Source organism: Corvus kubaryi, unplaced genomic scaffold (genome assembly GCF_017639235.1).
Source record: "Corvus kubaryi isolate FWS band 111438036 unplaced genomic scaffold, C.kubaryi_AGA036_p1.0 126, whole genome shotgun sequence".
Classification (NCBI taxonomy): domain Eukaryota; kingdom Metazoa; phylum Chordata; class Aves; order Passeriformes; family Corvidae; genus Corvus; species Corvus kubaryi.
The window spans coordinates 2,567,903-2,594,478 of NW_024580661.1; the positions used below are offsets into that span (position 1 = coordinate 2,567,903).

At 45.7% G+C, this 26,576-nt stretch overlaps 1 protein-coding gene and 1 long non-coding RNA gene across 2 annotated transcripts; one reads left to right on the forward strand and one right to left on the reverse strand.

Annotated features, from left to right (window-relative positions):
- Nucleotides 1-5: 5 nt before the first annotated feature.
- ECD (ecdysoneless cell cycle regulator) lies at nucleotides 6-8,531 on the forward strand. Its single transcript, XM_042022227.1, has 13 exons — nucleotides 6-201; nucleotides 527-644; nucleotides 997-1,084; nucleotides 2,050-2,228; nucleotides 2,923-3,118; nucleotides 3,999-4,127; nucleotides 4,283-4,408; nucleotides 5,156-5,238; nucleotides 5,996-6,102; nucleotides 6,529-6,706; nucleotides 7,159-7,226; nucleotides 7,304-7,524; nucleotides 8,044-8,531. The coding sequence occupies exons 1-13, from the start codon at nucleotides 6-8 to the stop codon at nucleotides 8,272-8,274; spliced, it is 1,920 nt and encodes a 639-aa protein (XP_041878161.1). The 3' UTR covers nucleotides 8,275-8,531.
- A 7,921-nt stretch (nucleotides 8,532-16,452) lies between these two features.
- Nucleotides 16,453-23,699, reverse strand: LOC121661771. Its single transcript, XR_006015087.1, has 3 exons — nucleotides 23,688-23,699; nucleotides 21,412-21,414; nucleotides 16,453-16,727 (listed from the first exon to the last, which is right to left on the reverse strand). It is a non-coding gene; the product is annotated as an uncharacterized LOC121661771 (long non-coding RNA).
- Between the last annotated feature and the right edge of the window lie 2,877 nt (nucleotides 23,700-26,576).

Genomic DNA, 26,576 nt, shown 5'->3' on the forward strand with positions numbered 1-26,576 from the left:
CCGCGATGGAGGCGCTGTGGCGGCCCGCGCTGCCCGAGGACGCGGTGCGCTACCGCCTGTTCGCGGCGGCGGCCGCGGGCCCGGGCGGCGAGGCGCTGCTGCGGCGCTGCGCTGAGGTGCTCCTGGTGCGCTTCGCTCCGCTCCTGGCCGCCTACGTGTGGCAGCGGCAGCCGTTCCGCCTGCGCTACGTGCCGCGCCGGGGTGAGCCGGGAGCGGGCCGGGCCGGGAGGCGCGGCGGGAGGACGGCCCGGAGGGGGCGTGTGAGGGGGAGCCGGGGACGTGTGAGGGGGGACCCGGGGGCTTCACAGACTCACAGTGTCACAGCATGGGTCAGGTTAGAAGGGCCCACCGCGGGCATGTGGTCCCACCGCCTGGCTCCAGTAGGGTCATCCCAGAGCACACGACATAAGATTTAGTCAGCTGGGTCTGGAATATCCCCAGTGAGGGAGGCTCCGCACCCTGTCTGGACAATCTGTTTCTGCGCATGGGGTTGCTGAGGCGCCTCTCTTCTCTCTGCCCCGTCCAGGCGAGACGCCGGCGCACATCGGCGGCACCACGCTGTTCGGGGATAACGTGGAGGACGAGTGGTTCATTGTGTACCTGGTCCGGGAGATCACCAGGGAGTTCCCGGGGCTGGCAGCCAGGTACAGCGGGTCCTGCTAAGCTGCTTTTTTGGGAGGGGTGCCAAGGGGCAGTGCCTATGCTCTGAAGGTCCTGGCTAAATATTCCCCATCCTTGGAGGTGTTTCCCCATCACGTACACATTTGAGGTGTCCAAGGCCAGGTTGGACGGGGCTTGGAGCAGCCTGGGCTAGTGGGAGGTGCGCCTGCCTGTGTCAGGGGGGTTGGAACCAGATGATATTTAAGGTCCCTTCTAATCTAAGTGTTTCTGTGGTTCTGTGAATATTAAAAAAACCCCAGCAGACATGGATTCAGAAGTGTGTTGTTGTGCTTTGCAAGGCTTTTCCTGCTAAGAAACCAATTTCTCCTTGGCCAGGATTGATGACAATGATGGAGAGTTTCTCTTGATAGAAGCAGCTGATTTTCTCCCAAAGTGGCTGAATCCTGAGAATAGTGAAAACAGGGTGAGTAAAACTTCTGTACAGTGGGCAAGGGGGCCACAGTGGCCTTTTATGGAGCAGCTGGAGTTTTCTCTTGTGCCTCCAGCCAAGTGGTCTGACTGCCTCTGAAAATCCAGAGTGCTGGCTGTCCCTTACTGTTGCTCTCCTCAGGAGCACTCCTGTATCCACCTGAACTTCCTAGCTCTGCTAGAGCTACTTGGAATTTTTTTTTTTTACCATATTCTGGAGTGTTTGGGCAAGAGGATTTGCTGCCCTCAGAGTAGGAAATGCTCAAGGCTGGAGTGTTGGTGTCTCTACAAGGTTTCAGACTGAGTCTGGTATAGGTGAAAGAATGAGCAGACACCTTCACCTGGATATGGATAGTTGCTAGTAGTCATGTCATTGGCAGTGGATTAAAATGGAAATAATTAACTTGGTCATTAGCAAAAAATTGTTTAATTATTTTTCCCCTACTCCAGGATTCTTAAAAGGGATGGAACACAGCACAAAAATTGATTGCAAATGTGAACTATCAGACTCATATTTTCCTTCTGTTGGAGGGAACGGACTGCGTGAGGGAGTTGAGAATGTTGCATTTAGGGCTTTTCTTAGGATCAGGAACCAGCAGAGGTCACATGTAGCACCTGAAATAATGCTTTTTAGTCCCTGTGATGTTCTTAAGCAGCTAGGTTATGCTGATTCTCCTGAAGCAATTCTCTAGTTGAAGAGAAACTTGGTATTATTGTTATTAAGGAAACAAAATAATTTGACCAAACTTGTTGCAGTTAAAATAGGGGTTTTTACTGGTTGGATCATGGTCTCTGGCATCTCAAGTAACTTTTTTAAAAAAGCTATGCTGCTTCCTGTGTTGGTTCTCTATTTGTACTTTATATTCTCTGTGTTTAAACACATGCATTTGTGTATGAAATGAAATTTTCCGGTGTGTGACTGTTCTTACCCCGTCTGATGAGAGCATTGCTGCCTGCCAGGTGTTCTTTTACAAAGGAGAGCTGCACATCATCCCGCTGTCAGAGACTCCGGAGCAGGACTGTGACCTCTCTGCTCCCTGCCCCACAATCCCACAGGCACTGGCACTGTTGTCCAGCCGCTCCGAGGAGTTCCTGGCTGCAGAGCCCATCAGGGCTGCAGTGAATAAACGCATCGATGGGTATGTGGGTGCTTTATTTTGGCCCTCTGCACCTGTGGGGTTTGATTCTGTGCTGTCTGGGGTTTAAACATTTCCCCCATAGATGTGATAAAGTTGGTTGCTTTTCAGAAACCAGCAGCTGGAGGTTTTTCTGTGGCCCTCCTGGAAGGAGTGGGATCCGTGTCCTGTAGGCTGTGATCTGAGGGCTCTGAAACTGGTTCACTGCTATGATTCCACACCTGGCAATGACGAGTTACTCTTCCTTCACATTCTTCTTATACTAAAAAACCTGAAAGTTCCCTGATCTTTTAAGAGCCCTGTGCAGGAGGAAAAAGAGGATTTGAGCTAAAATGTAGAACCAGAAGGATTTTCAGAGCTTCAGCTTGTCACAGCTGTGTTCAGCCCTGTACTTTATTTTTTGCAAGGATTTGACAGCATATCTTTTACAGAGTATGGTGAAGAATACTGCATAGCTGGATATGTTGGTTGAGTTCACAGTGACTCATCCTACCCACGTGGGCATTCAGTTTTATTAGCCGGGTACATTTATATAAATCTATTACAGAAACAGACATTCTAGCCATTAGATTGGCCAAGTTTTAACTTCAGGATAATCTTCTGACCCATAATACGGGTAAATATTAAAGTGAAAATAGGCCTCATAATAAAAAAGGAGTGGTTTAACTTGCACTTGGTGCACTCTGTTGCTGTTCAGGTATCCCGAGAAGATCCAGGCCTCGCTGCACCGAGCCCGCTGCTTCCTCCCGGCCGGCATCGTGGCTGTGCTGAGGCAGCGCCCGTCCCTGGTGGCTGCGGCAGTCCAGGCCTTCTACCTGCGGGATCCGGGCGATCTGCGGGCGTGTCGGCGCCCCTTCACAACCTTCCCTGCAGAGCAGCGTGTGATGGCCCTGGTAAGTGCTCTTCTAAAGCCTGTGATGGCCCGGTAAGTGCTCTTCGAAAGCAACTTGTCACTTAATTCGGTTCTGTATCTGACAAGGCTTCTGTGGCCAATGGTATAAACGCATAGATTGAACTTCAAACTGCGTGTTTTCTGGTGGTTTGTCTTTTTTTTCTGCTGGGTGGAGGGATGAATTTCCATTGCATTACATTAATAGCGTCTCTGCCTTCAGATTGACATGGCTGGGCTTTCAAAGGGCTGATCATGAGGGAACTGTGTCTGAAACCAGAGGTTATGATAATAGTTCCTCTGCTGAAATGCCTGCTGCGTAAATTGATCTCCCTGTGTGATCAGAGCAGTTTGACAGCACTGCCAGCCAACATGAGGAGTTGCTCCTAACCAGTGCTTCACTCCAAGGCTTTTCACCTTCTCAGCTGTGCTCACACAGCTCTGTGAAAGCTTTTATGAAGTGTTTTATCTGATGTGTTTTGTTAAAAGTTGTACCTCTAGACTCCTGAAAAGAAGCTTTAGAGTCAAATTTTCGACTTCTAGACTGTTTCCAAAATCCCAGCTTTTAATCAAATTTTATTTTAAAAAATACAAAATACACCTTGTTGATGTGAATGCAGAATCCTGAGGATTTTTCCTAGTGTATTTAGACTGACAAAAGTTCATATTTGCTTGGGGATTTCAATTTGGAGCATACTTTGTAAGGCCTGAAAAGCAATGTATCAGAAAAATCTATCTAAAGGTATCTTTTGAATGCAGTCTCAGATATTGCCTGTAATATGGGTGCCTTAAAACACAATTCAGTGAGCCTGGTGGGAATCTGATGCCTGTCCACAACACAGTCACACTGCAGGGAGTGTTTTTTTCTGCTCTGGCTGTTCCAGGTGACTTTCACTCGGTGTTTATATGCACAGCTGGTGCAGCAGAAGTTTGTTCCAGACAGACGCAGTGGATACACCCTGCCTGCCCCATCTCATCCTCAGTACAGAGCCTATGAACTGGGCATGAAACTGGTAATGATTTTTTTTATGCATTTTATACTTAGTTTGCCTTTTTATGTATGTCCAGGAAATGGGTCTTTGTCTGGAAGTTGCCTGCTTGTCCAGAAAAATGTGAGCAAAGTCCGTACACCTTGAGAACCTCTTCTTGTTGCATCTTTTATGTACAGGCTCATGGCTTTGAAATTCTGTGCTCCAAGAGCAGTAAAGTAGCTCCTGATACCAAGAGAAATGTGTTAAGTGGTCCTCTGTGGGAGAGATTCCTCAGGAGCTTGAAGGAAAAAGATTATTTCAAGGTGAGGCAGTGTGTCTGTGGCTTTTAAACATTCCAGAAAAGATGCATTTTAGCTCTTGAACTTGTGTAAGTAGTTGCAGCAGGGCAAGAACTTGAATTCTTATCTCTGTGTAAAATGAATTAATGTCTTTAAAGGAGACGTGCAGTTTGTTCCCCTTTGAAAGTAATTTATTTTGGAAATTAAAAAGGAAAAATCAAGATTTGGAGATTCATTCATTCATCTAAAGGAAGGAGAGAAATACACTTGAATGAAGAAAACCACCATAGGGTGTGTGAGGTGTAACTGATTTCACTGGTTTGCATTTCATTTGCATGCCTCTAGAATTAAATATTCTTCAAGATCTGTACATAACACCACAGACCTGTGTGGGCCCATGCAGGTGTAATTTTTATGTGTGTGTGGTTTTTGTGAGTTCTGGGGGTTTTGGTGGGGTTTTGTGGGTTTTTTTTTAAAGATGCCTTTGACTACTTATTTTCAGTTTAAAAATTGGACATGAATTGAATACTTACTTGAAGGTTATAAAATTGGACAGCTCTATTGAAATTCTTAGGTTAATATACTTTAATATACTTTAAATATAGGAATTTTCCTGTATTCAGTTCCAAGTGTACATGGCAAAGGGGTTTTACTTGTTTTGGTTTTCTCAGCATTTCTGTGTGACAAAGAGTCATCCTTATGAAGCCTGACTGTGGAGAGGAAGGGGAGGGAGAATTGTTTGGATTCATGCCTGTGACTTTCATTAAATAGGGAGAAATGGAAGGATCTGCAAAGTACCTGGAACTGTTGCATATGGCAGAAGATCACTTCCAGCAATCTGTTGCCCCAGAAAGGTAAGATCTACTTGAAATTCACGAGTGTCATGCACCATGCCTACAAATCCTTTAACTTACCTTTAAAATCCTTGTTACAAAAAACCTGAACCCTTGTTCTCCATTGTACATTTAACATTGGTGCTGTGGCCAGGACATACAAGTACTAATTCCTCTAGAATACTCCACTAGTAGAAGTTCTTGCTTGAGTAACTATTTATCTTGGTTTTGTGAAATGCTAAGCTCTTCCAAGTGGGTTAAGAGGTGACTGAAAAGTATTATTTGCTTGGTTGACTGTAGAAAGTGTATAAAAGCTTCATTGAAAAGCAGTCCCAGTGAATAATAAATACAGAGTAATCTGTCTCCTTTACTCAAGACAGGCAGCTGGCTGTAGATTTCTCCAAAAGATCAAATCCAAAAAGTAAATCACTACAACATTATCTGATCCCTTGCCAGCTCATAATATCTTGACTGTTAGTTTTTTGAGTTTCCAGTCTGTGCTGTTTGGGATCTGGCAGTCTTCATATTTACCAAGGCAAAATAAACATAAGGAGCCACGAGGAATGGGCTTTGGAGCCATCAGCTAGGAATTGCAGGGACTGACTGTGTCCTGTTTTGGCCAATACCCTGTACAGTACTCTAGGACTTCCCCCAGATTAATTTCCCTTTTTGATGTGTTTGCACAGAAGGAAGAATGAAGAATTCAAGTGAAAACCTGAATGTAAAGCATGTGATCCCGTTGAATCCATTCCAGTAAATTGAAATTTTTTTCTTCTAGCTCTGTTGAAGTGAGCCCAGGTGATGAAATCTTGACACTGCTACAGACAACATCCATTGATTTGAAGGAATTTGAGAGAGAAGCAGCTTCTCTTCCTCCAGAGGATGGTGAGCTGGATGCAGGGGAATTACTCCTATTACAAATGATTATTTGTGGGGGAGAAGGGGAATGTTGACAGCTGTGAAGGGAGAGCCAGTCCAACCTTCATTAAGACCAAATTCTGGATTGGCTCTCCCTTTTTAGAGTAAGCCTTTCTTCCTCCATTTAGTGGCCAAAGGCTTCTCAGTGACTAGAATGGTATCTCTTAGTTTGAAGCTGCATGCAAAGCAGTTTTCAAGTAGTGAAACGAAATCTCCACTCTCTTCTTCTCAGCTTCTTGCTGCCTTATGCTGTCTGTGACCCAGGACCAGCACAAAAACTTCACAGTGCAGAAATGAGCTGCAGAATGGTTGCAGTCCTCTCAGTCCCCTGCTTTGAGCCCTGCAGGCCAGCAGGCGTGTGCAGAATAACAGATCTGTCCTGTGTGCTTTCAGATGACAGCTGGCTGGATATTACACCAGATGCTCTGGATCAGATGCTGAAGGAGGCAAGAAATGAGTCTCTTCCTTCCACAAATGAGGAAGAGCAAAAATACGACTTGGAAACAGTTGCTGAGAGCATGAAGGCTTTTGTGTCCAAAGTCTCCTCACACGAAGGAGCAGAAATGCCATGGTAGTAGCACTTTGATTTTGGGGTCTGGTGTGGAATGCTGCACTTTGCTGCAGCCCTTGGGTTGATTCTGTGATGCAGAGAATGAGAGTTTGAAGGTGGTGTGCTGTGCAGAGGCCTGAAACAACCCATAGCAGTGAACATGTACTTGCTTTTAAATCAGCTTGGTGACCGCCCTGACGCTGGTGCAGGTTAAAGTGCTGGAAGCTGAGCTGCTCTCTGTCACTCCGTTTGATTTTGTGATCTTCAAAATTTTTCTCTTGTCATTCCAGGAATTCCTACACTCACTGTTTCATGCCTAATCCCTACAGGCTTCAAACTTCCGGGTGCTTCTAAGTTCAATTGTCCCAATTTCAGTCCTGGCTTGAGAGAAATCCACGTGGCTTGTGCCTGTGTCACGCTTATGCAAGCATAAAAGCTTTATTTATTTATTTTAAAATATTTTTATATTTCAGGTCATCTGATGAATCCCATGTTACCTTTGATGTGGATTCTTTTACAAAAGCACTGGACAGAATTTTAGGTGAGATTGCTTCTTTATTTGAAACAAATCCCTGCACTGATTTCTTTGCTGTTGTACTGACACAAAATGATACCCAGGGGCTGACTCGGAGGAGCTGGATTCTGATGATCTGGATGAAGAGGAGGAGTTTGATTTCTCAGATGGGGATGATGAAGACTTGGATGCTGGAAATCAAAGGCAGGACCAGAAGATGTCTCCTGAGGAGCTTGTAGGCAGTCTCAAGTCGTACATGAATGAGATGGACCGTGAACTGGCACAGACCAACGTTGGTAAAAGTTTCACCACCAAGAAGAGAGGGGTGAGTATGCCTTGAGCTCTGATTTGTAGCATAGTAATTTTGAAACAGGAGATAATGCTGGAAGCGCCCATTCTGAGTAGTGTGATCAGAACCTTCCCACGTGCAAGCAAAGTGTGCTGTAGTTGCACCATAATACATTTTTTTCAAACAAAAGCTTACCTAAGCTTTGAATTTGCATATCTTTTCCAAGACTTTTATTTCCCTGTTTTTAGTAGTAGGGCAAGCAGCTGCAGCTTGACTTGTGAGTTCCTGTAGTAGTTTGCTCCCATAGGAAGCTGAGCCAGGACTCAGCAACACTTTCTGTCCTTACCTTGGAACTTAATCTGTGTGATGGGCAGTGATGATTTTTAGCTGGCGTGAGCATTTCATGGGTCTGTCAGGACTCTGGAATGTACTGGACTTTGTTGGCTGCAGAATTGGTTTTTTGTTTCTTTTCTCTTGTGGTTTGCCTTTTTTTTTTTTTTTTCCTTAAATCTGCTCATGCAATTTGATAAAACTTTCTCTTTGTACTTGCTGCAGGCAAGTTCTGTTGAAGCAGCCACATCTGAGAGTGCTGGCCCTGATTCTGGAGCTGAGGATGCTGAGCTTGCACCGGTGGATGTGGACATGAACCTGGTAGCAAACCTGCTTGAGTCCTACAGTGCCCAGGCTGGCCTGGCAGGACCCACCTCGAACATTTTACAGAGCATGGGGGTGTATTTACCTGAAAACACAGATCACACTAGCTCGAGCAGTGGAGCAACGCAGTGAGACTTTTGACAAGACATGGGGATGGGGAAATGAAGCACAGACAGATGAGCAGGATGTGGAAGAAGAGGCCAAAGGTTTTAATTTCGAGCATTCTGTTCATTATGTGTAACTTCAGAAATGCAAAGTGCATTTACCTGCAAAAGCCTTTTGTTCGGACTCTGTCTTGAATGGAAATGAGATTTTCCCAGTGCTAACACATTTTCAGAAAACTGAAAAATGATGTCATGACTCAAATGAAACTTTCGTTGCAAAACCTCTCTTTGATTTTTCCAATCATTGATCCAATTTGCCACATTTCTAAAGTGTCCTTTCACCCGTTGCTAAGTGGTTTCAATATCTGGAAAGCAGTTCTTGTTCTGAAAATGCTGCTGCCTTCAGGGGGAGGTGGGGAAATGCCATGTTACAGGAAGAGTCTCATTGATTTGGGAGCACTGGTTAGATGTTCAGGAGACGTTTAATCCTTCCCAAAAGTACGATGCTGCATTGTAAGAACTTCTGATAATTACTGTAAGAGCCTGTTCCTTATTAAGCAGAAGGATTTAAAGAGTAACTGGAGCAAATATGTACATATTGGCCAGAAGTATTTTTTAAATTTATTTCGATAAAAACAGAAATACAACTTGATTACTGAATTTTCTTTTTGAGGTATGCATAGCTTCCTCAGTGCAGTATCAAAATTTCTTGGAGTGAAAACATTTTCATAATTGGTCATTTTCTGAATTCCATTATTGCTGAATGTTGGTATCATGCCAGCAGTAGCTGTATGTGAGCCCAGGCTGAACAGTTTTGGGGTTTTTTTTCAGTGAAAATGTGGCTAGAAGGCATGCAGCATGTTGCTTTCACATGGAATGAAAAATCTGTCCTTTGATATGACAACTTTAGTTTCAGCAACATAATTTGAAGTGAAATAGGTAGAAATTCCTGATTTACAGATAGCAAGGACAGTCCTGCTGGGTCCAAATCAGCTTCTTTATTTTTTTCTTTTTTTTTCGTTCAACAATTAATCAAGTGTTCTCCGTTGATGTTGTGTAATTTAGTTTGTAATTTATGTTGTGTAATTTAGTTTGTCAACAGTTCAGGGAGAGTACTGGCAGGTTGGATGTGGATTAGAGATGGACAAAAAGAGTTGGGAAGTGTGAAGGTTCTGCTAAAGTTCAGAGAATTTGGACTACTGAGAGATGAGGTGGACTGCAGACTCAGACAAATCTGTGCTGGAAAAATGGGATTAACGGAAGTTTTTGAATCTAGACAAGGATAACGAGCAGTTAGTGGTGGAAAACAGAGGTCCTTGAACCTTGGAAAGGGTTTATGTTTGAACAGGGAACATAATTAACACTGAAACTACGTAAAGTTCTCCGCTTTTATATGAAAGAATTGCATTTCAAGAACATGATCACATTTAACTGTTGTGTGGCCTATGCTATGCAAAAGGTCAGAATAGATTGAAGGACTCTTGTAGCATGTGAGGAAAACTCCTAAGCTAAGGTTCAGAACAAAGCTGCTCTTCGGGAAACACTTGAGCTGATCTTGCTGCTTGGGTAATCTCGCTTTTCCAGCAGTGGGACTGTGATTTCTCTGGGGCTGTGCTCATTCCAGCTATTTCCAATTGTTCAGCAGCTTCACAGTGGTGACCCTCAGGACTCTGGAACTGCTCACAGGAGAGTTTGCCATCGAAGAATAAGCGTTTCCTTGCTGCCTCCTCCCCTGCTTTGAAGTAACACACGAGGCATCTCTGCTTTTAATTTTGAGAGTATTTTTAGTGAAGGAAGCCCGATGGAATTAATTAGGGAAGACAAGTGCAGTGGGGTTCCCTTTCAACGGATTGCTATCGGAGTATATTCCGAAGTTGTTTAACTGGCACTGCATTCCAACACAATTTATTCACTTTGCTCACTTGAGCGTCTGCCTTTTGTATAGCCTCGTTCATCCCAGAGCTCCTGACCCTTCCCAGACATGTGGTTTTCTTGTTTGTGCCTTGACCCCTGCAGCCCCCGTTGTGAACAGTGTAGTTGTTGACTGGTACATTTCAAGCAGGAAAACAAATAATGGTTCTTTCATCTTCCATCTATGAGGTCAAAATTAACCCCAGGGGACACAGAGACCCCTTAACCTCTTAAAACTCTCCTGAACACCTGGGCAGTTTGGCTGTTGCCACTCTTCCCACTGGTAAGTTTTATGGAATAGCTTCAGGAGTCAGCAGCCCTCAAATCCTTCTCCTGCAGACTAACTGGTTTTGGGATCCTTGTGGAGTAAGTGGATGTCAGCCTCCCCACTGCCGTGGAAGATCACCTCCCTGAAGGACACTTGCCCCCTGACCCTCCTTTCCAATGCTCCAGCACAGGAATAATAATCTCCAGGCACGTGGTAGTTGCAGTGGTGGAAAAGCATTTTTAAGGAATGTTTACACAGCTCGTGCTGCAGCTGCTTCTCTAATTCTCATGAGAAGCTGGGTTTTGTTTTCCATAGCCGTGGGAGTCAGGGCAGGCCCTTTGTACCACCTCAGGATCCCCTGGGATGCTGCGAAGGCTGCAGGAGGAGCTGCCCTCCCTGTGGCCATTTATGTCCTTGGACTGGAACACAAGAGCGTCTGTTCTGGCAGAGATGAGGTGGGGATTTCTTTTGCCAGCTTTCTTTATTCCCCCAGGAGAATTCCTTGCCAGGGAGGGATGTGAGGTCTTTGGGGGCTGTCAGGGCTATATGAGCTGGGATTTGAGGCTTTTGTGGGTATGGGAGCTGTGAGGGCATTGACAGGCAGGACTGAGTGATTGACAGGTGGGATCAGCCTGTCAGATTGATTGACAGGTGGGACTAAGAATGATTGAGAGGCAGGGTCAGCCCCTCAGGGAGATTGACTGGTTGACAGGAGTGATGGTGAGGAGCGGGACAGCCCCAGGTGTGGCCAGTGAGGGTGACGGGGGCGGGCCCTGTTCAGAGCTGCTTTTGAGGCTACATGGGCGCACGCTCTGTAGGTGATTTTGGGGATATCTCTAGGACTAATGGTGAGAGCATCCTGTAGAGGCTGGGGAAGCACCTGAGTGTGGAGCACGGCTCAAGGAAGGTGCCGAGGGACGACCCCTGGGCCAAGCAGGAGCAGGTGAGGGAAGCAGCACCTGAGCAGGTGAGGCAGCACATGGGGTACAGGGAGATCTTTTCCCTCTCTCCTTTCATCTTCCTCGTCCTTCCCCAGTGCTTTCAATCCCTCCTCAGTCACCCTAGAAAAGAAATTTTTTTCCCTGAAGGAAGAAGGGTTTTAAATTGAGGGGAAACCCTCCTTTTCCCTTATTGTCTGTGTTTAAGCTGGGGGAGTCCTCATTCACCTGCAATATTAGGGGTATCAGTTGAAAGAAACCCTGCCTATTCCATTATTTTATTATCAATTGGTGGGGAAACCCCATTTTCTTGTTTAAATAGAAGGGAAAACCTTTATGATTTAATTTTTATCAGTTTGAATTGAGAGCAAGCTATCCATTTTCATCATCTTTACATTTAAATTGACAGGGAATCTCTGTTGTCCCTCATTTTTTAAGGTTTAAACTGAATGGAAAACCCCATTGCTTCTATCATTTGAGGTATTTATATTGAGGGCAAAAAAATAGCAGGGCAGGAAAAAAGGTGGCAAAAAAAGGGCAGGGAAGGGGGGAAAAAAATAGAGCCTCTCCTTAAGTGGGTCAGCGCTCCCAGATGGATACTCATAAGGGTACAAGGCTGGGAAGTTAAGGTAAAGCTCAGTTCATTCCGAGAAATTATATAGGTTACCTGACCACTGTTACAGATAGGAAACAGAAAACGAGTGATTTCCAGTAAAGTCTTTGTCATTTGGTGGGAAAAAGGAGTAATGATACCCAGTGGCTGCAGGGATGGTAATCTAAATTAGTTCAGACCAGATTTCCTTTGTTTTTTTAATTGATGAGGGTTATTAACCTTACCTGCTACAGTTTTGGAATATATTCTAGTTTAATCTCGCTGTCCTCCATGCTGCATACTCCCAGCAGCCGTACTTAACTATCATATGATGTGTGATTTTGCTTCTGTCCCTATCCCAAACCTCATCTTTCCTGGTTTTCTGCTTCTTTTTAATATGCTAGTAGCACTTCTGTGTCCTGTCCCTTTGCAGTATTTCCATGGATAGAAGCAGTGGGACTCTACATAAAGGATGCTGCCTACAGCTGAGCACAGGGACCAGTGGATGCTGTATCAGCTTTCCATCTGTTGCTAGGTTGAAAAGTGAGCAAGATTTAGGTGGGAGCTGAAGGCTGGGGTAGCTCAGTTTGTTCGAGCAGTGCCTCAGGCTGAACACAGGAATTGTACCTGTGTAATTACAGGTTGTTCTGACAACCTGTCTGCTGCAGCTGCCACAGATGAGCTGCTCCTTGAAAAATGTTTGCTGACAAGTTCCTTTTACAAGGTCAGGCTGTCAGGGTGTTCCACCAAGTGCTTGTGTCCTTTCAGGCCAAGTGTCAGGCTCCGTGTGTGTCCAGAGTGTCTCGGAGCATGTTCTAAGGTGAAATAATTTCTTGATGTAAGAGCTGGAATACTGAAGTCAGACTTCCTGCCACCCACAATGAATAACCCCTCTGGACAGGGAAATGTGGCCTTTCTGCAGAGCAGCCCTGGTGATGGGAGAGCACATGGTGAGTGAATTCTCTACCCACACTGTTTCCAGATAAGATTTTTCTGAGCAGTCAGAGGTCAAACAAGTTGTGTCATGGGGTTTGGTTACTTTAATCCTCTGCTGGCACCAGTTAGAGATCAACCTGACTTTTATGCCCTACTGCTTATGGGAGATGGGTGTAATGCTCCTCTGAACCTGCCTGCATTGCTAACCAAAAAGTTCTTTCTGATTGATCAGATGAATGCTGTCATTCTATATCCTGCTGACTGGTAATACCTAGAAGCTGTGATGCCCCAGGCTGGCAGCTTTTCAGTGCTGGGTCTTGCTGTACGTCCCTAAAAGCAGTGGGGTCTCAGTGATTCATACAAGCCAAGTGTTCCCCAAGAGGGATGCATTCTTGAGAGAAATATGTTGCTCTGTCCCTTTTATCTGCCTGGTACCTCTTCCATGGGAAAGCCCTGCTGTGTTTTGGTGAGGAAGCATCTGTCCGGAATTGTCTGTTCCTTTTTCCAGGTCACTTGCCTGTATGGAGCATGTCCTGTCTTGACTACAGTGAGTGTTCTTCAGGCAGATTTCTGAGGCAGTGTCCAAGTGAGGACAATGTCTCCCACCTTGTTTTTCTGTCCTGCTCACAGCTGGGTGCTGCCTGTCATCATTCCTGCTTGCTTAACATCAGGAGTGGAGGCCACCAATGTTGTTTCATAACTAAGTCAAAAAGGCCTAGATTAAGGATTTTATAAAGCCGTTTAAAATGTAATGCCTTTCCAAAGATGTGATGTGATTATTATCTTGTAGTTGTTCTAGCTCTACCAAAAAAAAAAAACAAAAACAAAACCTATTTGAGTAGATTGAAAAGACTTTTTCTCTTATTGGTAACTAAAAGGAACATGCAGATGTTTAAAACTTATTAAGAGGTGAGTCACAGAAGTAAGCAAATGAGAAAGTAGCTTTGTTTTTCCTTTGTTTCATGTGTGGGTATTTAGAAGTACTAAATACATCAAGCTGGATGCAGCCTTGGGCACATTAGTGAGCTACCCAAGGGTAAGCTGGCAGGGCTTAGGGACAAGTGGGAAGGAGGATGAGAAGTGGACATATTTTGCTGGCAGATACCGAACTCTTCAATATCTTGTATTGCAGAGAAGGGGAAGGAAGGCATGAGGCTGAAAATAAAAATGGCAGATTCCAGAGACAAGAGGGCAAGAGAGAAATCCTGGGGGGCTAAAATGGTGTAATGGGAGAGAAAAGCAGAAGGAACTGTTACGAAGAGAGGCAGTGAGCCATGTTTCAAAGCAAACTGGATGCAGGGGTGCTACAGTTGAGGGGTGTGGGGGCTCCTGGACCAGGTAAGAATAGCAATGGCATTGTTTTGGCTGCTGCTGGATGTGGTTTTCTCTTTTCAAGATGTTCCTCTGATTGATGTTTTCACAGTAGCTTGCTAGGCCTCATTTGAGGATAATTCCAAGAATTTGGAAGTCGTTGGAAAAGAATGAGGAAAAAAGGTGAACCTGATCCATTTCTAGTAATTCTGAACTTCTCTTGCAGCACCGTTCCAGGGGAAAGCTGGTGAAAGGATAAAGATGCAGAGGAACAAGTGTTGTAAACCCCCCTGCCTCCCTGACAAAGCAAACCTTTCTGCAATCCCAGTAAATCTCTTGGAGAAACTGTGGGATCATAAGGTTTCCTAGGAAAGGAAAACTAAGGACAGAGATGAGGAAATAGGCTTCCAATTAACAATGATTTGATGGAGGTAGGAATGATTCTTGTATGTTTGATGCACCCCTTTTTATTCCTGGGATAATTTTAAATGATTTCTTTAAAAAATCATTTCGATTTGGGAATTCAGATTAGAGAGGAAACGATGCAAAATAAATGCAGGGAGAGATCACAGAATCATCCTGGAATGGCAGAATAGTTTGGGTGGGAAGGGATCTTAAGGATCACCTCATTCCATCCACAGGGTGCTCCAAGCTGCGGCCAGCCTGGCCTTGAACGCTTCCAGGGATGGGGCAGCCACGATTTCCCTGGGTTTACGGGCACAAGAGGGAATTTCCAGCAGGAACTGAGGGGTTTCCCTTGCTCTGCCTGGCCCTAGCAGGGCTTTGGGAGGCAGAGGCTGTGGGAACAGGAGCTTTGTCCACTGCCTTGGGGGAGTCTCTGATGTCCCAAAACCCAGCAGAGCAAGTGGTTGTGGTTTAACATCCCGTTCAAAGGAGATGCCAGGCCAGGAACGGGAATGGACTGCAGAGCAGGGATGGTGCCCAGCAGAGGGGTGACTGTCCAGGGGGTCCCAGCAGTCCATCCCTGCTGCCCAGGTTTGGGATGAGCAGGCTGGTGAGTGTCCCTGTGCTTGCTCTGCAGGATGAGGAAGCCAGGCCTGCTGAGGAGGAAGATGAGGAGGTGTGTGAGGATGGAGACAGCGGCCACCAAAGGCTGGGGAAGGCACAGATCCAGGTAGGAGACGTTGCCTTGCGAGGAGAGGGACTTGTCTGTCCCGTTGGAATTTGGGGCGTGAGGCCAGTGGAACAAAGGGTTTGATTCCATTTTCTTGCTCAGATTTTCACGTGCCTTAAGAGAGCTTTGGGAAAATGTCATTATCCCTGATTGAGTCTCTGAAAAACAGGGATTGAAGCTTTCAGAAGGGGCCCAACCCTGCCTGCATGTATCCAAATGCAGCCCCCACTCCCTGTTTTTGTGTACAGCTGGGATGAGACCTCAGCTGCTGTTACTTGCCAGCTCACAAGTTGTGTAGCTCAGAGCCTCAGCCATGAAGGGCCAGGCTGTGTTTAAAACAGCCCAAGGTACCAGAGAGCTGGAGTAATTTCCTAGCAGGTAACTTGACTTGGAAGCTGCATTCTAAAATTTGTCCGCATTTAATTGATGTCCCACATGGAGACACCTAAAGAAGCAGAGGTGGGGTGTTCCTAACAAAAGAACATCCAAATTCTTTGGTGGTAGAGGGCTTAAAGTCTGAGTGGAGGTGCCTTTAGGACACTTCCATTCCAGTATCTGAATGGAATTTAAATGAAGTAGCCAAATCCTGACAAGCTTGTATGAACTCCAAAGCCTCTGCAAGTGGTTTACAGCCAGGGAAGGAGATAAGAGTCTGGAGTCTCTCCCCAAAACCTGGCTGCTGGTTTGTTTGGCCAGGCATAGGAATAATTGTGTATTCCCTGGGCTGTCCTTATGGGGAGAGGTTTACTTATGTGCCCTGGGTTTATTCAGTGCATCTTCAAAGTGATGGAAACTGATTTCATTGAAATGCCTGGGGTGCCAAATGTTTTCCCCAGGCAGAGCTCGGAGCCAGCCCAGTGGGAAGGGGTTTAGTGGCCATTTTCCTGCTCCCTTGGGCAGCAGCACTGGAGCACTCGCACCCAACCGTGCCCGAGGTGCCGGGTACTGGCAGGAGGCAAAGCCAGGGACTGGGCAGGAGGAGCTTGCAGTGCTCCTGGAAGCGCAGACCTGGAGCCGTGGGTTAGAACTCCCAGGAGCTGCTGCCTCACTCCAACCTCGTTTAAAGCTCAGCATCCCTCCTGCTCCCTTGGAATGATTGTTGCTTCTGTTGTTGGTCTTTCCTGATCCATTATGATTATTATTGTAAATTCCCACTCCATTTCTTCCATAGCCCTTTGCTTCCCAGAGGTGGTGCTTTAGGCAAGCCCCTCCAGCCTGGGAAGGGGCTTTTGGCTCCAGCCTCATTCCCAGTCCCCATGAGCAGCTGGAGCTGTGCTGTCCCCAGCAAGTGCCTTTCCTTCCTTCCCTGCTGCACTTTGGCTTTTTGAGGGCTCTCTGGGGGGCTGAGGGAGAAGTTCTTTGTCATTCCAGGGCAGCATAAGCCCTGATCCTGATATGTGGAAAAGACTCCACTACTAAATAAGTAGTAAAGTAGGTATGTTTATTCCAGCGCTGGGACACATGGGGGATAGTTCCTCCAAAGTCATGCGTGCCGACAGCTGCATTCAGCTCGGTATTTATCGGGTTACAAGTTCCATATTCATTAAGTTTCCCAATATGCCTATACATATTCATTACCTAGCCCCACCTTGTATTACAATGAGCCCAAAAGTCATTTACATCCACGTTGCGCTTGCGCAGTGTCGTCTGGTGGTCATGGGCAGGGGTCTCTGAGATGAAATAAGAGTCTTCTTCAGATGAAGTAAAGGGTCTTCCTCATCTTGAGCTCTTCATCTTGCTTCCCCGTGCATGCTCTTTATGTCTCTGGCTCAAGTCCAAACTTCAAGACTGGTTTGAGTTAGTTTTAGGTTAAAAATAGGATCTTTGGTCAAGATTCCTTCTCTTTATCAATAGTGTGAAAAACGAGGTTCACTCTCCTGTTAGAATTTAAAGAGTTTAATATAAAGACAATAAGAGACACATAAAATAAAGCAAAGGGATAACGGCCAGGTGCCTTGGCGCTCTGCCAAGAGCACGCCTGATGCCCGAGGTGAGTCCTTTTTATACCATTTTTACTGTCTGTTCTCTATTCATATTCAAACTTTTCCCGGAGCTGTTCTGCATGGCCACTCCTTGGTTTCGCCTTTTTAGAGCATGCGTAGTCTTCGGCCTTGTGGTTTTATTTCTTTTGATTCTTGGGGTTGGGCCCGCTAGGTAAGAGTCGATGGTAGGGTGGATCTCTTAATTCTCCAGACAGTCAGGGCTGATTGCAGCTTTGGGCCTCTTTGCCCCCCGGCCAGAGCGGTGATAGCGGCTCCGGACCCTCCTGGCCGCCCGTTCTCCGGGCGGAGCAGCCTTTGGGCCCTTTTGTTCCCTGGACAAAGTGTTGGTCAGCAGCTCCTCGGGGTTCACCCTCTGCTCGCTTGGAGGTTCTCTTACTTGTTCACACTTGCTAACATTCTTGCTAAAACGAGAGAAAACTACATCCACACAGCAAAAGGCATTTCTAACATTATATAATATCTACTTTAATACTTTGCGAGAAGCCAATACTATAATATATGTTTATAACAATAGTCTCATATCTTCTTATCCTGCTTTGGTAGGCACAATAAGTGTTGGGCAAGCTGTATGTGTTGCTTCTAACAAACTCCTTAGTAAATCATTTAACTTCTGCTTCCCCATCCCCCTGATTCAATCCCACTAAAAGCAGGAGGAATCATTTCATCCTTGTGTTTGGATACACCTTTGGTGTTTTCTCTCTTTTGCTGACACTGTGTGGTGAAGCAGCAGCTCCCTGGAATAACTTTTATTTGTAAATCAATTAATTCCCTGCTGGAATCCCAGTCACAGCCCCCCAGATCAATGTGCAGTTTAAGGCCTTACCACCCTGACCAGGACAAGTTCCTATCCTTAGACATGGAAAACAGGGGAAAACTCAGACTGGATTGGAGCCAGCATCCAGAATGGGGAGAGTGAGGCAGCATGCTTGGCCCAGGCTGGGGCTGGTACAGGGGGTGTTCCCCATAGGATGACACCCATGTGGAGCAGATCCTTTTCTTCCTTTGTCCAAAGTCCGATGGCAAAGGAGTGAAGAACCCACAAGTGGGGCCTGGAAGGAAAACAGTTCTGTTAAAATTAGGCAAAGAATGCACTAAGAAAAAATGGACATCCTTTTTATGTATGAAAGTAAGTAGGAGAAAAATGTTGAAAAAGAGCTCTTTTATTTGGTGCCACCTCTCATTTTTTTATGGATAAAACCCTCTAGTGAGCAATCAGAACAGGAGTGGGAAAGCCAGGAGCCTTTGACTTCCACAGTGGACTTAATTTCCATGCTTAATTTCAACAATTTCTTCTCTCTCTCAGGACAGGAAAACCCACTTAACTCATCCCATCTTTGCCAAAAGCTTTGGTGTTTGAGCAGCCAAACCCAATGGGCTCTGGCCCCAGCAGCCTGTACTGGAGGGCCCCTGGTCCTGCCTGTAGTGTGGGATGAATCCCCAATTGTCCCCAGAGGGGGCTGCCCTGGTCCCTGCAGTGCCCAGCACCTGAGACACAGAGAGAGCCCTGTCCACAGGGGCTCCTTGTCAGGAATGTGGCAGCAGCCCCAGGAGCAGGCTGGAGGTGAGAACTGGGGCTGTGTTTGAGACTGACCAGGTCAGCTCAGTGTTTACCTGTGGGGGAGTTTGGCCCCCCACGCTGAGTTGAAGCGGGATCAGGGTGACAGATGCTGCATTTTGGGCACCCTGAGAGTTTCTCTCCCCTTGGAGATTTCCTGCGGGGATGGGGCAGGGCAGGGAGCAGAATTAACCCTGCACCTCCCACGGGCACTGCTGGCCTTTGTCTCTCTGTTGTGCCATCAGCCTGTGGGAATTTGCTGCTGCCGCTGCCACCCCACCTGGGGGCGCGTGCTCCTGGCAGCCCTTCCCAGCCCCACACCCGAGCTCCAGCGCTGCCTCCAGGCTGGGTTGGGAGAGTTTGCTGGGAATGTGCCTCATCCCTGGGAGTATCCTTTCCTTCCAGAGTGGATGGATGGAGCTTCTGGGCTTGTCAGCTTCAGAGTTTGCTTGCAAAAGTCACTGCAGGGAAGAATGACAAGGAGGTTTGTCAGAGTGGTGCTGTCAGACCCCACCTGCCAGTCTGTGCTTTGGGTTGGAGGTTGTTGTGTATTGGCCCTGCAGGGAATGAATGTCCCCTTCCCACCTCAGCCCAGCAGATGCCAAGGGCTCTTCCTGGAGTACTTACTCTTTGCTTCCCTTTGGGATAACTTAATCTGCACCCTTCCATGAGCAATTCCTTGGCTTCTCCTGGAGAAAACCCCACGGCAGAGGCAGTCTGCAAAGGAGCCCAGAGCTGTGCTTGGAGCAGAGAGTGCTGAGAGCTGCGTGTGCCTCTGCTGCCCCAGGCTGGCAATATCCCCATGGCACAGACTGGGCAAATGGGATTAGAGGGAGCACAATCCCTTCCTGGAAGAGGTTTTCTCCTGTGCAGATCAGGCACAGGGCAGGAAGGGAACTTTGGAGATCAGCTGCTTTCCCCCAGAAAGCATCACTCACACCAGCATGGATGACATGACCTGTGCCTACTGCTCACCATGCACCAGAGCAAAGGTGGGTTTGGGTGTGAGCACTTGAAATAACTTTTGAAAGAAGCAATCACCTTTTGCTGCTTCTTTCTTTCTTGCAGATGCTGGGATTGCCTCTGGGCACATGTGCTGAGCTCTCCCTGCAGGGAACTGTCAGGCCTTAACAGCTGTGAAGTTGTGTTCTTCTCAGTGGGGAACTGGAAATAATTATTAATTAATTAATTGCAGTAATGTTTTCTGAACCTTTCCCCTTTCCTGGCAGATCTTCTCTCTCTGCCTCTGAATTTACAGCTGTTCCCTGGTGTCATTGGCCCTGCCTGAATTCCTTGCAGCTCCTCACTGGGAAAACCTGGGATAACTTCAAGGGGACAGAGGAGACATTTTTAGCTGAAAACCTGGGGTGACTGAGAGGGGACACAAGAATTGTTTGTGTAGGAAAATGGGAGGGGATGTCGAGCGGAGCAAGGTGGCATTTTTGAGGGAAAAGCTGAGGTGATGTTTAGGGGAGAGAATGCACATTTTTGGGGCAAAAAGAGTTAATATTGTACAGGAAGGAAAATTTGGGGGTAAAACTTGATGTAATCTGTAGGGGACAGAATGAATATTTTGGCATAAAAATGAGGTACTCAGTAGTAGACAAATAAGGAAAATTTTGGAGGCAAAGCTTGACAAAATCTCAAGAGCAGAGAATGAACACTTGGAGGGAAAAATGAGGTGATGAGTACTGAGCATGTGGGGAAAATTTGGGGGCTAAATCTGAGCTAATCTCTAGGGGAGAGCATGAACACACTGAGGTAACATGAGGGAATCAGTTGTGGGCAGATAGGGAAACTTGTGTAAAAATAATATTAAATAAGCTGTAGAAAGAACATTTTGAGGTAAAAATGAGGTAAGCAGTAGTAGACAGATGGAAAACTTTGGGGGTAAATCTTGATAGAAGCTACATGGTAGAAAGGAAATAAATATTGAAGGAAGAATGAGGGAATCAGTAGTGGACAGGTAGGGGAATTTTGGGGGGTCAAACTTGAAAGAATCTAAAGGTTGAGAATGAATCTTTTTTGGTAAAAATGAGGTAATAAGTTGTGGACAGTTAAGGAAAATTTTGGGGGTTAAACTTGAGGTAATCTCTAGGGAGAGTGTGACCACTGACATAAACTGAGGCAATCACTGGGGCTAGGCAAGGAAATTTGGGGTGTAAAACTTGGGAAGATCTGTAGGGCAAAGAATGAACATACTGAACAATCTGGAATCTAGAGACTTTGCTTAATGTGGCATGGAGAATTTATAGCAATTGGGGAGAGGGATACAAACGGGATGCAAAAACTAATAAGGGTGGTAAAAGAAGAAAAAGAAAAAGGAAGATGTGGGCAAGGTTCACCAAGACAAGGACCACCCCGACTAGGAAGGGACCAGTGCGCCTTATGCAAAACCTGGGCATTGGAAAAACCAGTGCCCAGAAAAGAGAAAGGGTGATGAAAAAGAAATATGACCAGAGAGGTGCGGGGGTGGTTGCTCATATAAAAGAAGACTGGGCGCTACCCTAGGGGACCCTCTGGTTATAGTTAAACTAGGGAACGAAGAAAAGAAAGTGGAATTTTTAGTAGATACAGGAGCAACCTATTCAGTGTTGAATAAAGCTTTGATACCTATATCAAGGGGTTATTTTGTAGTGACAGGGTCAACTGGCCAATCTGAAAAGGCATACTTTTGTAAACCACTGAAATGTAAATTGAGAAAACAGTGGGGAATTCACCAATTTTTATATATGCCTAACGCTCCACCTGCACTTTTGGGCAGAGATCTGCTAGAGCAGCTGGAGGCAAAAATAATATTTAAAAATGGGGAAATCAGTTTGGAAGTAAAAGACCAACAACATAGAGAGTTGCTGAGGAAATTATTAAGAAGATAATGAATCAAGTATTCCCTGGAGTGTGGGCCTCTGGTACCCCAGAGAGGGCAAAGAATGCCCTGCCAATTCAAATCAAGCTTAAAGAAGGGAAACGGCTCGTAAGGGCCAAGCAATATCCCTTGAAAAGGGCAGACAGAGAAGGGATCAGGCCAATTATTGAGAACTTTTTGCAAATTGGATTGTTAAGGGAGTGTCAATCTGATTTTAATACTCCTATTTTACCTGTGAAGAAACCTGATGGGCCATATAGGTTAGTACAAGATTTGAGGGCAGTCAGTAAAGTAACTGAAGATTTATACCCAGTGGTTGCTAACCTTACACCTCATTAACTCGTTTAACACCTGAACTAACCTGGTTTACCGTTTTAGATTTGAAGGATGCTTTCTTTTGCCTCCCTCTCCATGAAGCCAGCCAGAAAATTTTTGCATTTGAGTGGGAGAAGCCCAAGAGTGGACGCAAAAGTCAACTCACATGGTGTGTATTACCCCAAGGGTGCAAGAACTTTCCTACTATATTTGGAGAACAGCTTGCAAAGGAGCTAGAATCCTGGGAACCCCCACCAGGAGAAGAACAGCTGCTTCAGTATGTGGACGACCTTTTGGTAGCCACCCAGACCCAAGAGGCATGTATGAACTGGACGGTAAGCCTCTTCAGCTTTTTGGGCTTGCAAGGGTATGGGGTGTCCCAAAAGAAGGCCTAGATGGTAAAGCAAACAGTTATTTACCTGGGCTATGAAATAAGTGCTGGACAAAGAACCTTTGGATGAGAGTGCAAAGAAGCGATATGCCAGATCCCAAAACCCCAGACAGCAAAAGAGCTGAGAAGTTTTCTAGGTATGACAGTGTTGCAATTATTAAAGGATCAGGGGCATGGATCATTGATGGAATTATGGGATCTATAGAAAAACTGTACAAGCAATAGGCCTAGAAGCAAAAGGCCTGTGTGTGAGAAACTGCCTGGGAATAAAGGGGGAGTTTGATACGATGCAGCTGTCCTGATAAGGTGCTAACCAGGGAACAGGAGGGGTGAACACCGAATTCTTTTAATCATAACATGACTATGGAAGCTTGCCAATGTAAGTCCAATTATGTAGAAATAGAAATGTGCTGTGATAAGCTTTAAGCCACTTAGGAGTTAACAAGCTGGTATACTATGTAAGTGCTTTTGGATTGCTAATAAACCGGAGTTTGGGCTTATCAACCACATTGGTTTTGGACTGCATTCCTCCTCCCGCCGGATCCCCGGGCTCTCGTCCTTTTACAATTCCAACATGACAGGGTGGTGCAGACTGTGGATTAATGATTATGGGTCGCTTGCTAAACCTTTATATGCATTGATTACAGAAGGAAACAAGAGCCTGCCGTGGACAAAGGAAGCAACACAGGCTTTCGACCAACTGAAGAAGGCCTTCATGTCAGCTCCAGCCCTGGGACTTCCAGACGTGAGTAAACCATTCTTTTTGTTTTCTCATGAAAAGCAAGGGATTGCCTTGGGAATACTGGCACAAGATTTGGGCCCGTATCGGCAGGCAGTAGCCTACCTTTCCAAACAGCTGGATGCAGCAGCCAAGGGATGGCCAGGGTGCCTCAGAGCCATTGCAGCAGTGGCAATAAACATCCAAGAGGCATGCAAATTCACCCTGGGCCAGAAAATGACTGTGCTAGTGTCTCGTACAGTATCTGCAGTCCTCCAGGAGGCCAAAGGGGGACATTGGCTCTCCCCTCAGAGATTCCTGAAGTACCAGGCCATACTGGTAGAACAAGATGTTGAAATTGTGGTGACTAAATTGTGAACCCAGCTTCATTCCTCAGTGGGAATCTGGGAGAACCGGTGATCCGTGACTGCCTGGAGACAATCAAGGCCACTTACTCCAATCGCCCAGATCTGAAGGACATCCCTCTCAAGGGCACTGAGACCTGTTTCACTGATGGAAGCAGTTATGTTATCAGTGGAAAAAGACCTGCTGGGTATGCTGTTACCACCAGCCGAGAGGTAATAGAGTCTGGACCATTGCCAACAAACACCTCTGCACAAAAGGCTGAAATAATTGCTCTAACCCGAGCCTTAGAATTGGCAAAAAAAAAGAAGATTAATATTTATACAGATTCAAGGTATGCATTTGGGGTGGTTCGTGCACATGGAGACATTTGGAAGGAGAGAGGACTGTTAAACTCACAAGGGAAGAGTATCAAGCATGCACCAGAAATACTGAAGTTCTTGGACACGGTTCAGTTACCTGAGAAGGTAGCTATCATGCACATCAAAGCACACCAAAAAGTGAGTTCTGAATTGGAAGAGGGAAATACGCTGGTGGACAGAGAGGCAAAAGACGCAGCCAAAGGTGAAGTACCCAATGAAAAGGTAGAGGCAACACTAATACCAGATGGAAAGATTTGCCTTGAAGGTAGACCAGAATACAACAGGAAAGATAAGAAACTTATTAAAAAAAAGGAAAATGCACATTATAATCAGGAGGGATGGGCTGTAACTAAGGATAACAAGCTCATAGTACCTTCTTATTTGTTGTGGTCACTGGTGAAGAAAGAACATGAGAAAACACATTGGGGAATGGATGCTTTGCACAATTGTTTGAAAGATAGGATTATGGCTAGGAGATTGCAAGGTGCAGTGATGCAAGTAACTCGCCAGTGTGGTCTTTGCCTCCGAACTAATCCTAAGAATATTCCAAAACCTAAAGTTGGACAAATTGGGAAAGGCTGCGGACCTGGGCAACAGTGGCAAATTGATTTACAGAATTACCCAGAAAAGGGGGGTATTGATACCTATTGGTATTAACAGGTACCTTTCCAGGATGGCCAGAGGCTTTTCCCACTAGGATGGCTAAAGCACAAGAGGTGACCAAAGCATTGCAAGAAATAATACCCTGCTTTGGAGTTCCAGCCACTATGTCTTCAGATAGAGGGCCACATTTTATTTCAAAAATTGTGCAACAAATCAGTCACCACCTGGGAATAGATTGGGAGTTACATATCCCATATAACCTGTTGGGGAAGATGAAACGGGAAAGCCTTATAAATATGATTGCCTGACAAAAGATTTTGGGAATATGAAAACTACAGGCGACATCGAAATGAAAGCCACTTTTGAAATACCAAGTCTTAGTTACTGAACAGCTGGAAAACAATGGTATGGCCGACTGAAGGTAATCCCCTCTTGATTGAACAATACCCTCTGCTTGCAGGCAGGTCCAAGGGTCAGAGCAGACCCTACTAGCTCAGCAGAAGGGGTCCAAAGAGTAGTTTTTAGAAGTTAAGATGTAACACTCTATGGTAATATAAGAACTCTTATAGGCTGTATGTAAATGCTATAGGATTTGTATCTTGTATTAGATTGGTTAGTGACAATTAGAATATTCAGTACAGAAGATGATTTATTGTATTGTAACCAGGACTTCAGACACTCTTACTCTTGCTCTTACACTTACTCTTGCTCTTACTCTTACTACTTCTTCACTCTCTTTGCTCTTACACTCTCTCTCTCTCTCTCTTACCCGCTTACTCTCTTGCTCTCTTGGGTCTGCTCAGAGCTGAGTCTGGCAGCTCTGAGCAGTGCCCTTATACCCACGCCCTTTGCAATAAACCCCATGTGTCCCAAGATCAGACTATAGAGATCTCTCGTCTTCGACCGTCCCGTCCCGAGCCCGTCAGTAACCTACAATAACCCTCGGTCTAGTGGCCAGGTAGAAAAGATGAACCATTTGATTAAACAACAAATTATAAGATTGCGACAAGAAGCAAATTTGCCTTGGCCCCAGGCTCTCCCATTGGCATTAGTGCGAATTCAAACAAAACCCAGAACAAAGGAAAAGTTAAGTCCATTTGAAATTTTATATGGGAGGCCATATGCGGTTCAGGAGGGAAGTTCGCCCATTCAGGTGGAAGAAGAAACCCTGCACAGACATATGGTGGCCTCAAATAAACAACTCAGAGAAATTGAAAAATATGTGGCTGGGGCCCAAAGCAGAGAATTAGATGGGCCAGTACATGATGTACAACCTGGAGATTATGTGTATGTTAAGTCTTTTGCAGAGAAGACTTTGGAACTGCAGTGGGAAGGACCGTTCCAAGTACTCCTCACCACCTTCACTGCAATCAAGATCAAAGAGCAGAAGGCCTGGATTCATCACTCCCGGGTGTGCAAAGCCCCTGAGGGAGTTTGGGAGGTAACACCAGGCGACAACGAACTGAAGCTGAAGCTGACCCAAAAAGGCGATGGATGAATTCAGTTATGATGGACATTATGTGGAAAGTTGGGACTTTACTAATTATTCTTACAATCGTAACAAGAGTTAAAGCAGTACCACGCCAGTCTAACGCGACTGAAATATCCCGATGCCAGGGGAAGGCATATGATCCTCACTTTCGGAAGGCTTTGAACAAAACGCTCAAAGTCACAAACGCAAGCCTGTGGGAAGGAAGGGATGTTTGAAGATGGAAATATGCGTTTGTGCAGGATGGGTTTCATGAGGCTTACTATCCGCCCATGAAGCTTATCCGATTTGGCCCTGATTGCTGTGACAAATGCTTGAGCAATTAAGTTTAGACTTAAAATAGAGGGGTGTGCAACAAAAGCATATGATGAACAAAATGACCGCGGTAAGGAGTGACTTAATTAAATTGCAGCAACCGTTGCAATCCTCCTTGCTGGCCCTGGGTGATAAGCATTGGAAACTGTCCAAAATATTACCAGATTGGGAAGATACAGAAGAACAAGACCATGAATTGAACTGTATTATACCCCTCTGAACATAGAATATGGGCACGAGAAATTAAAAGCCAGTGGCA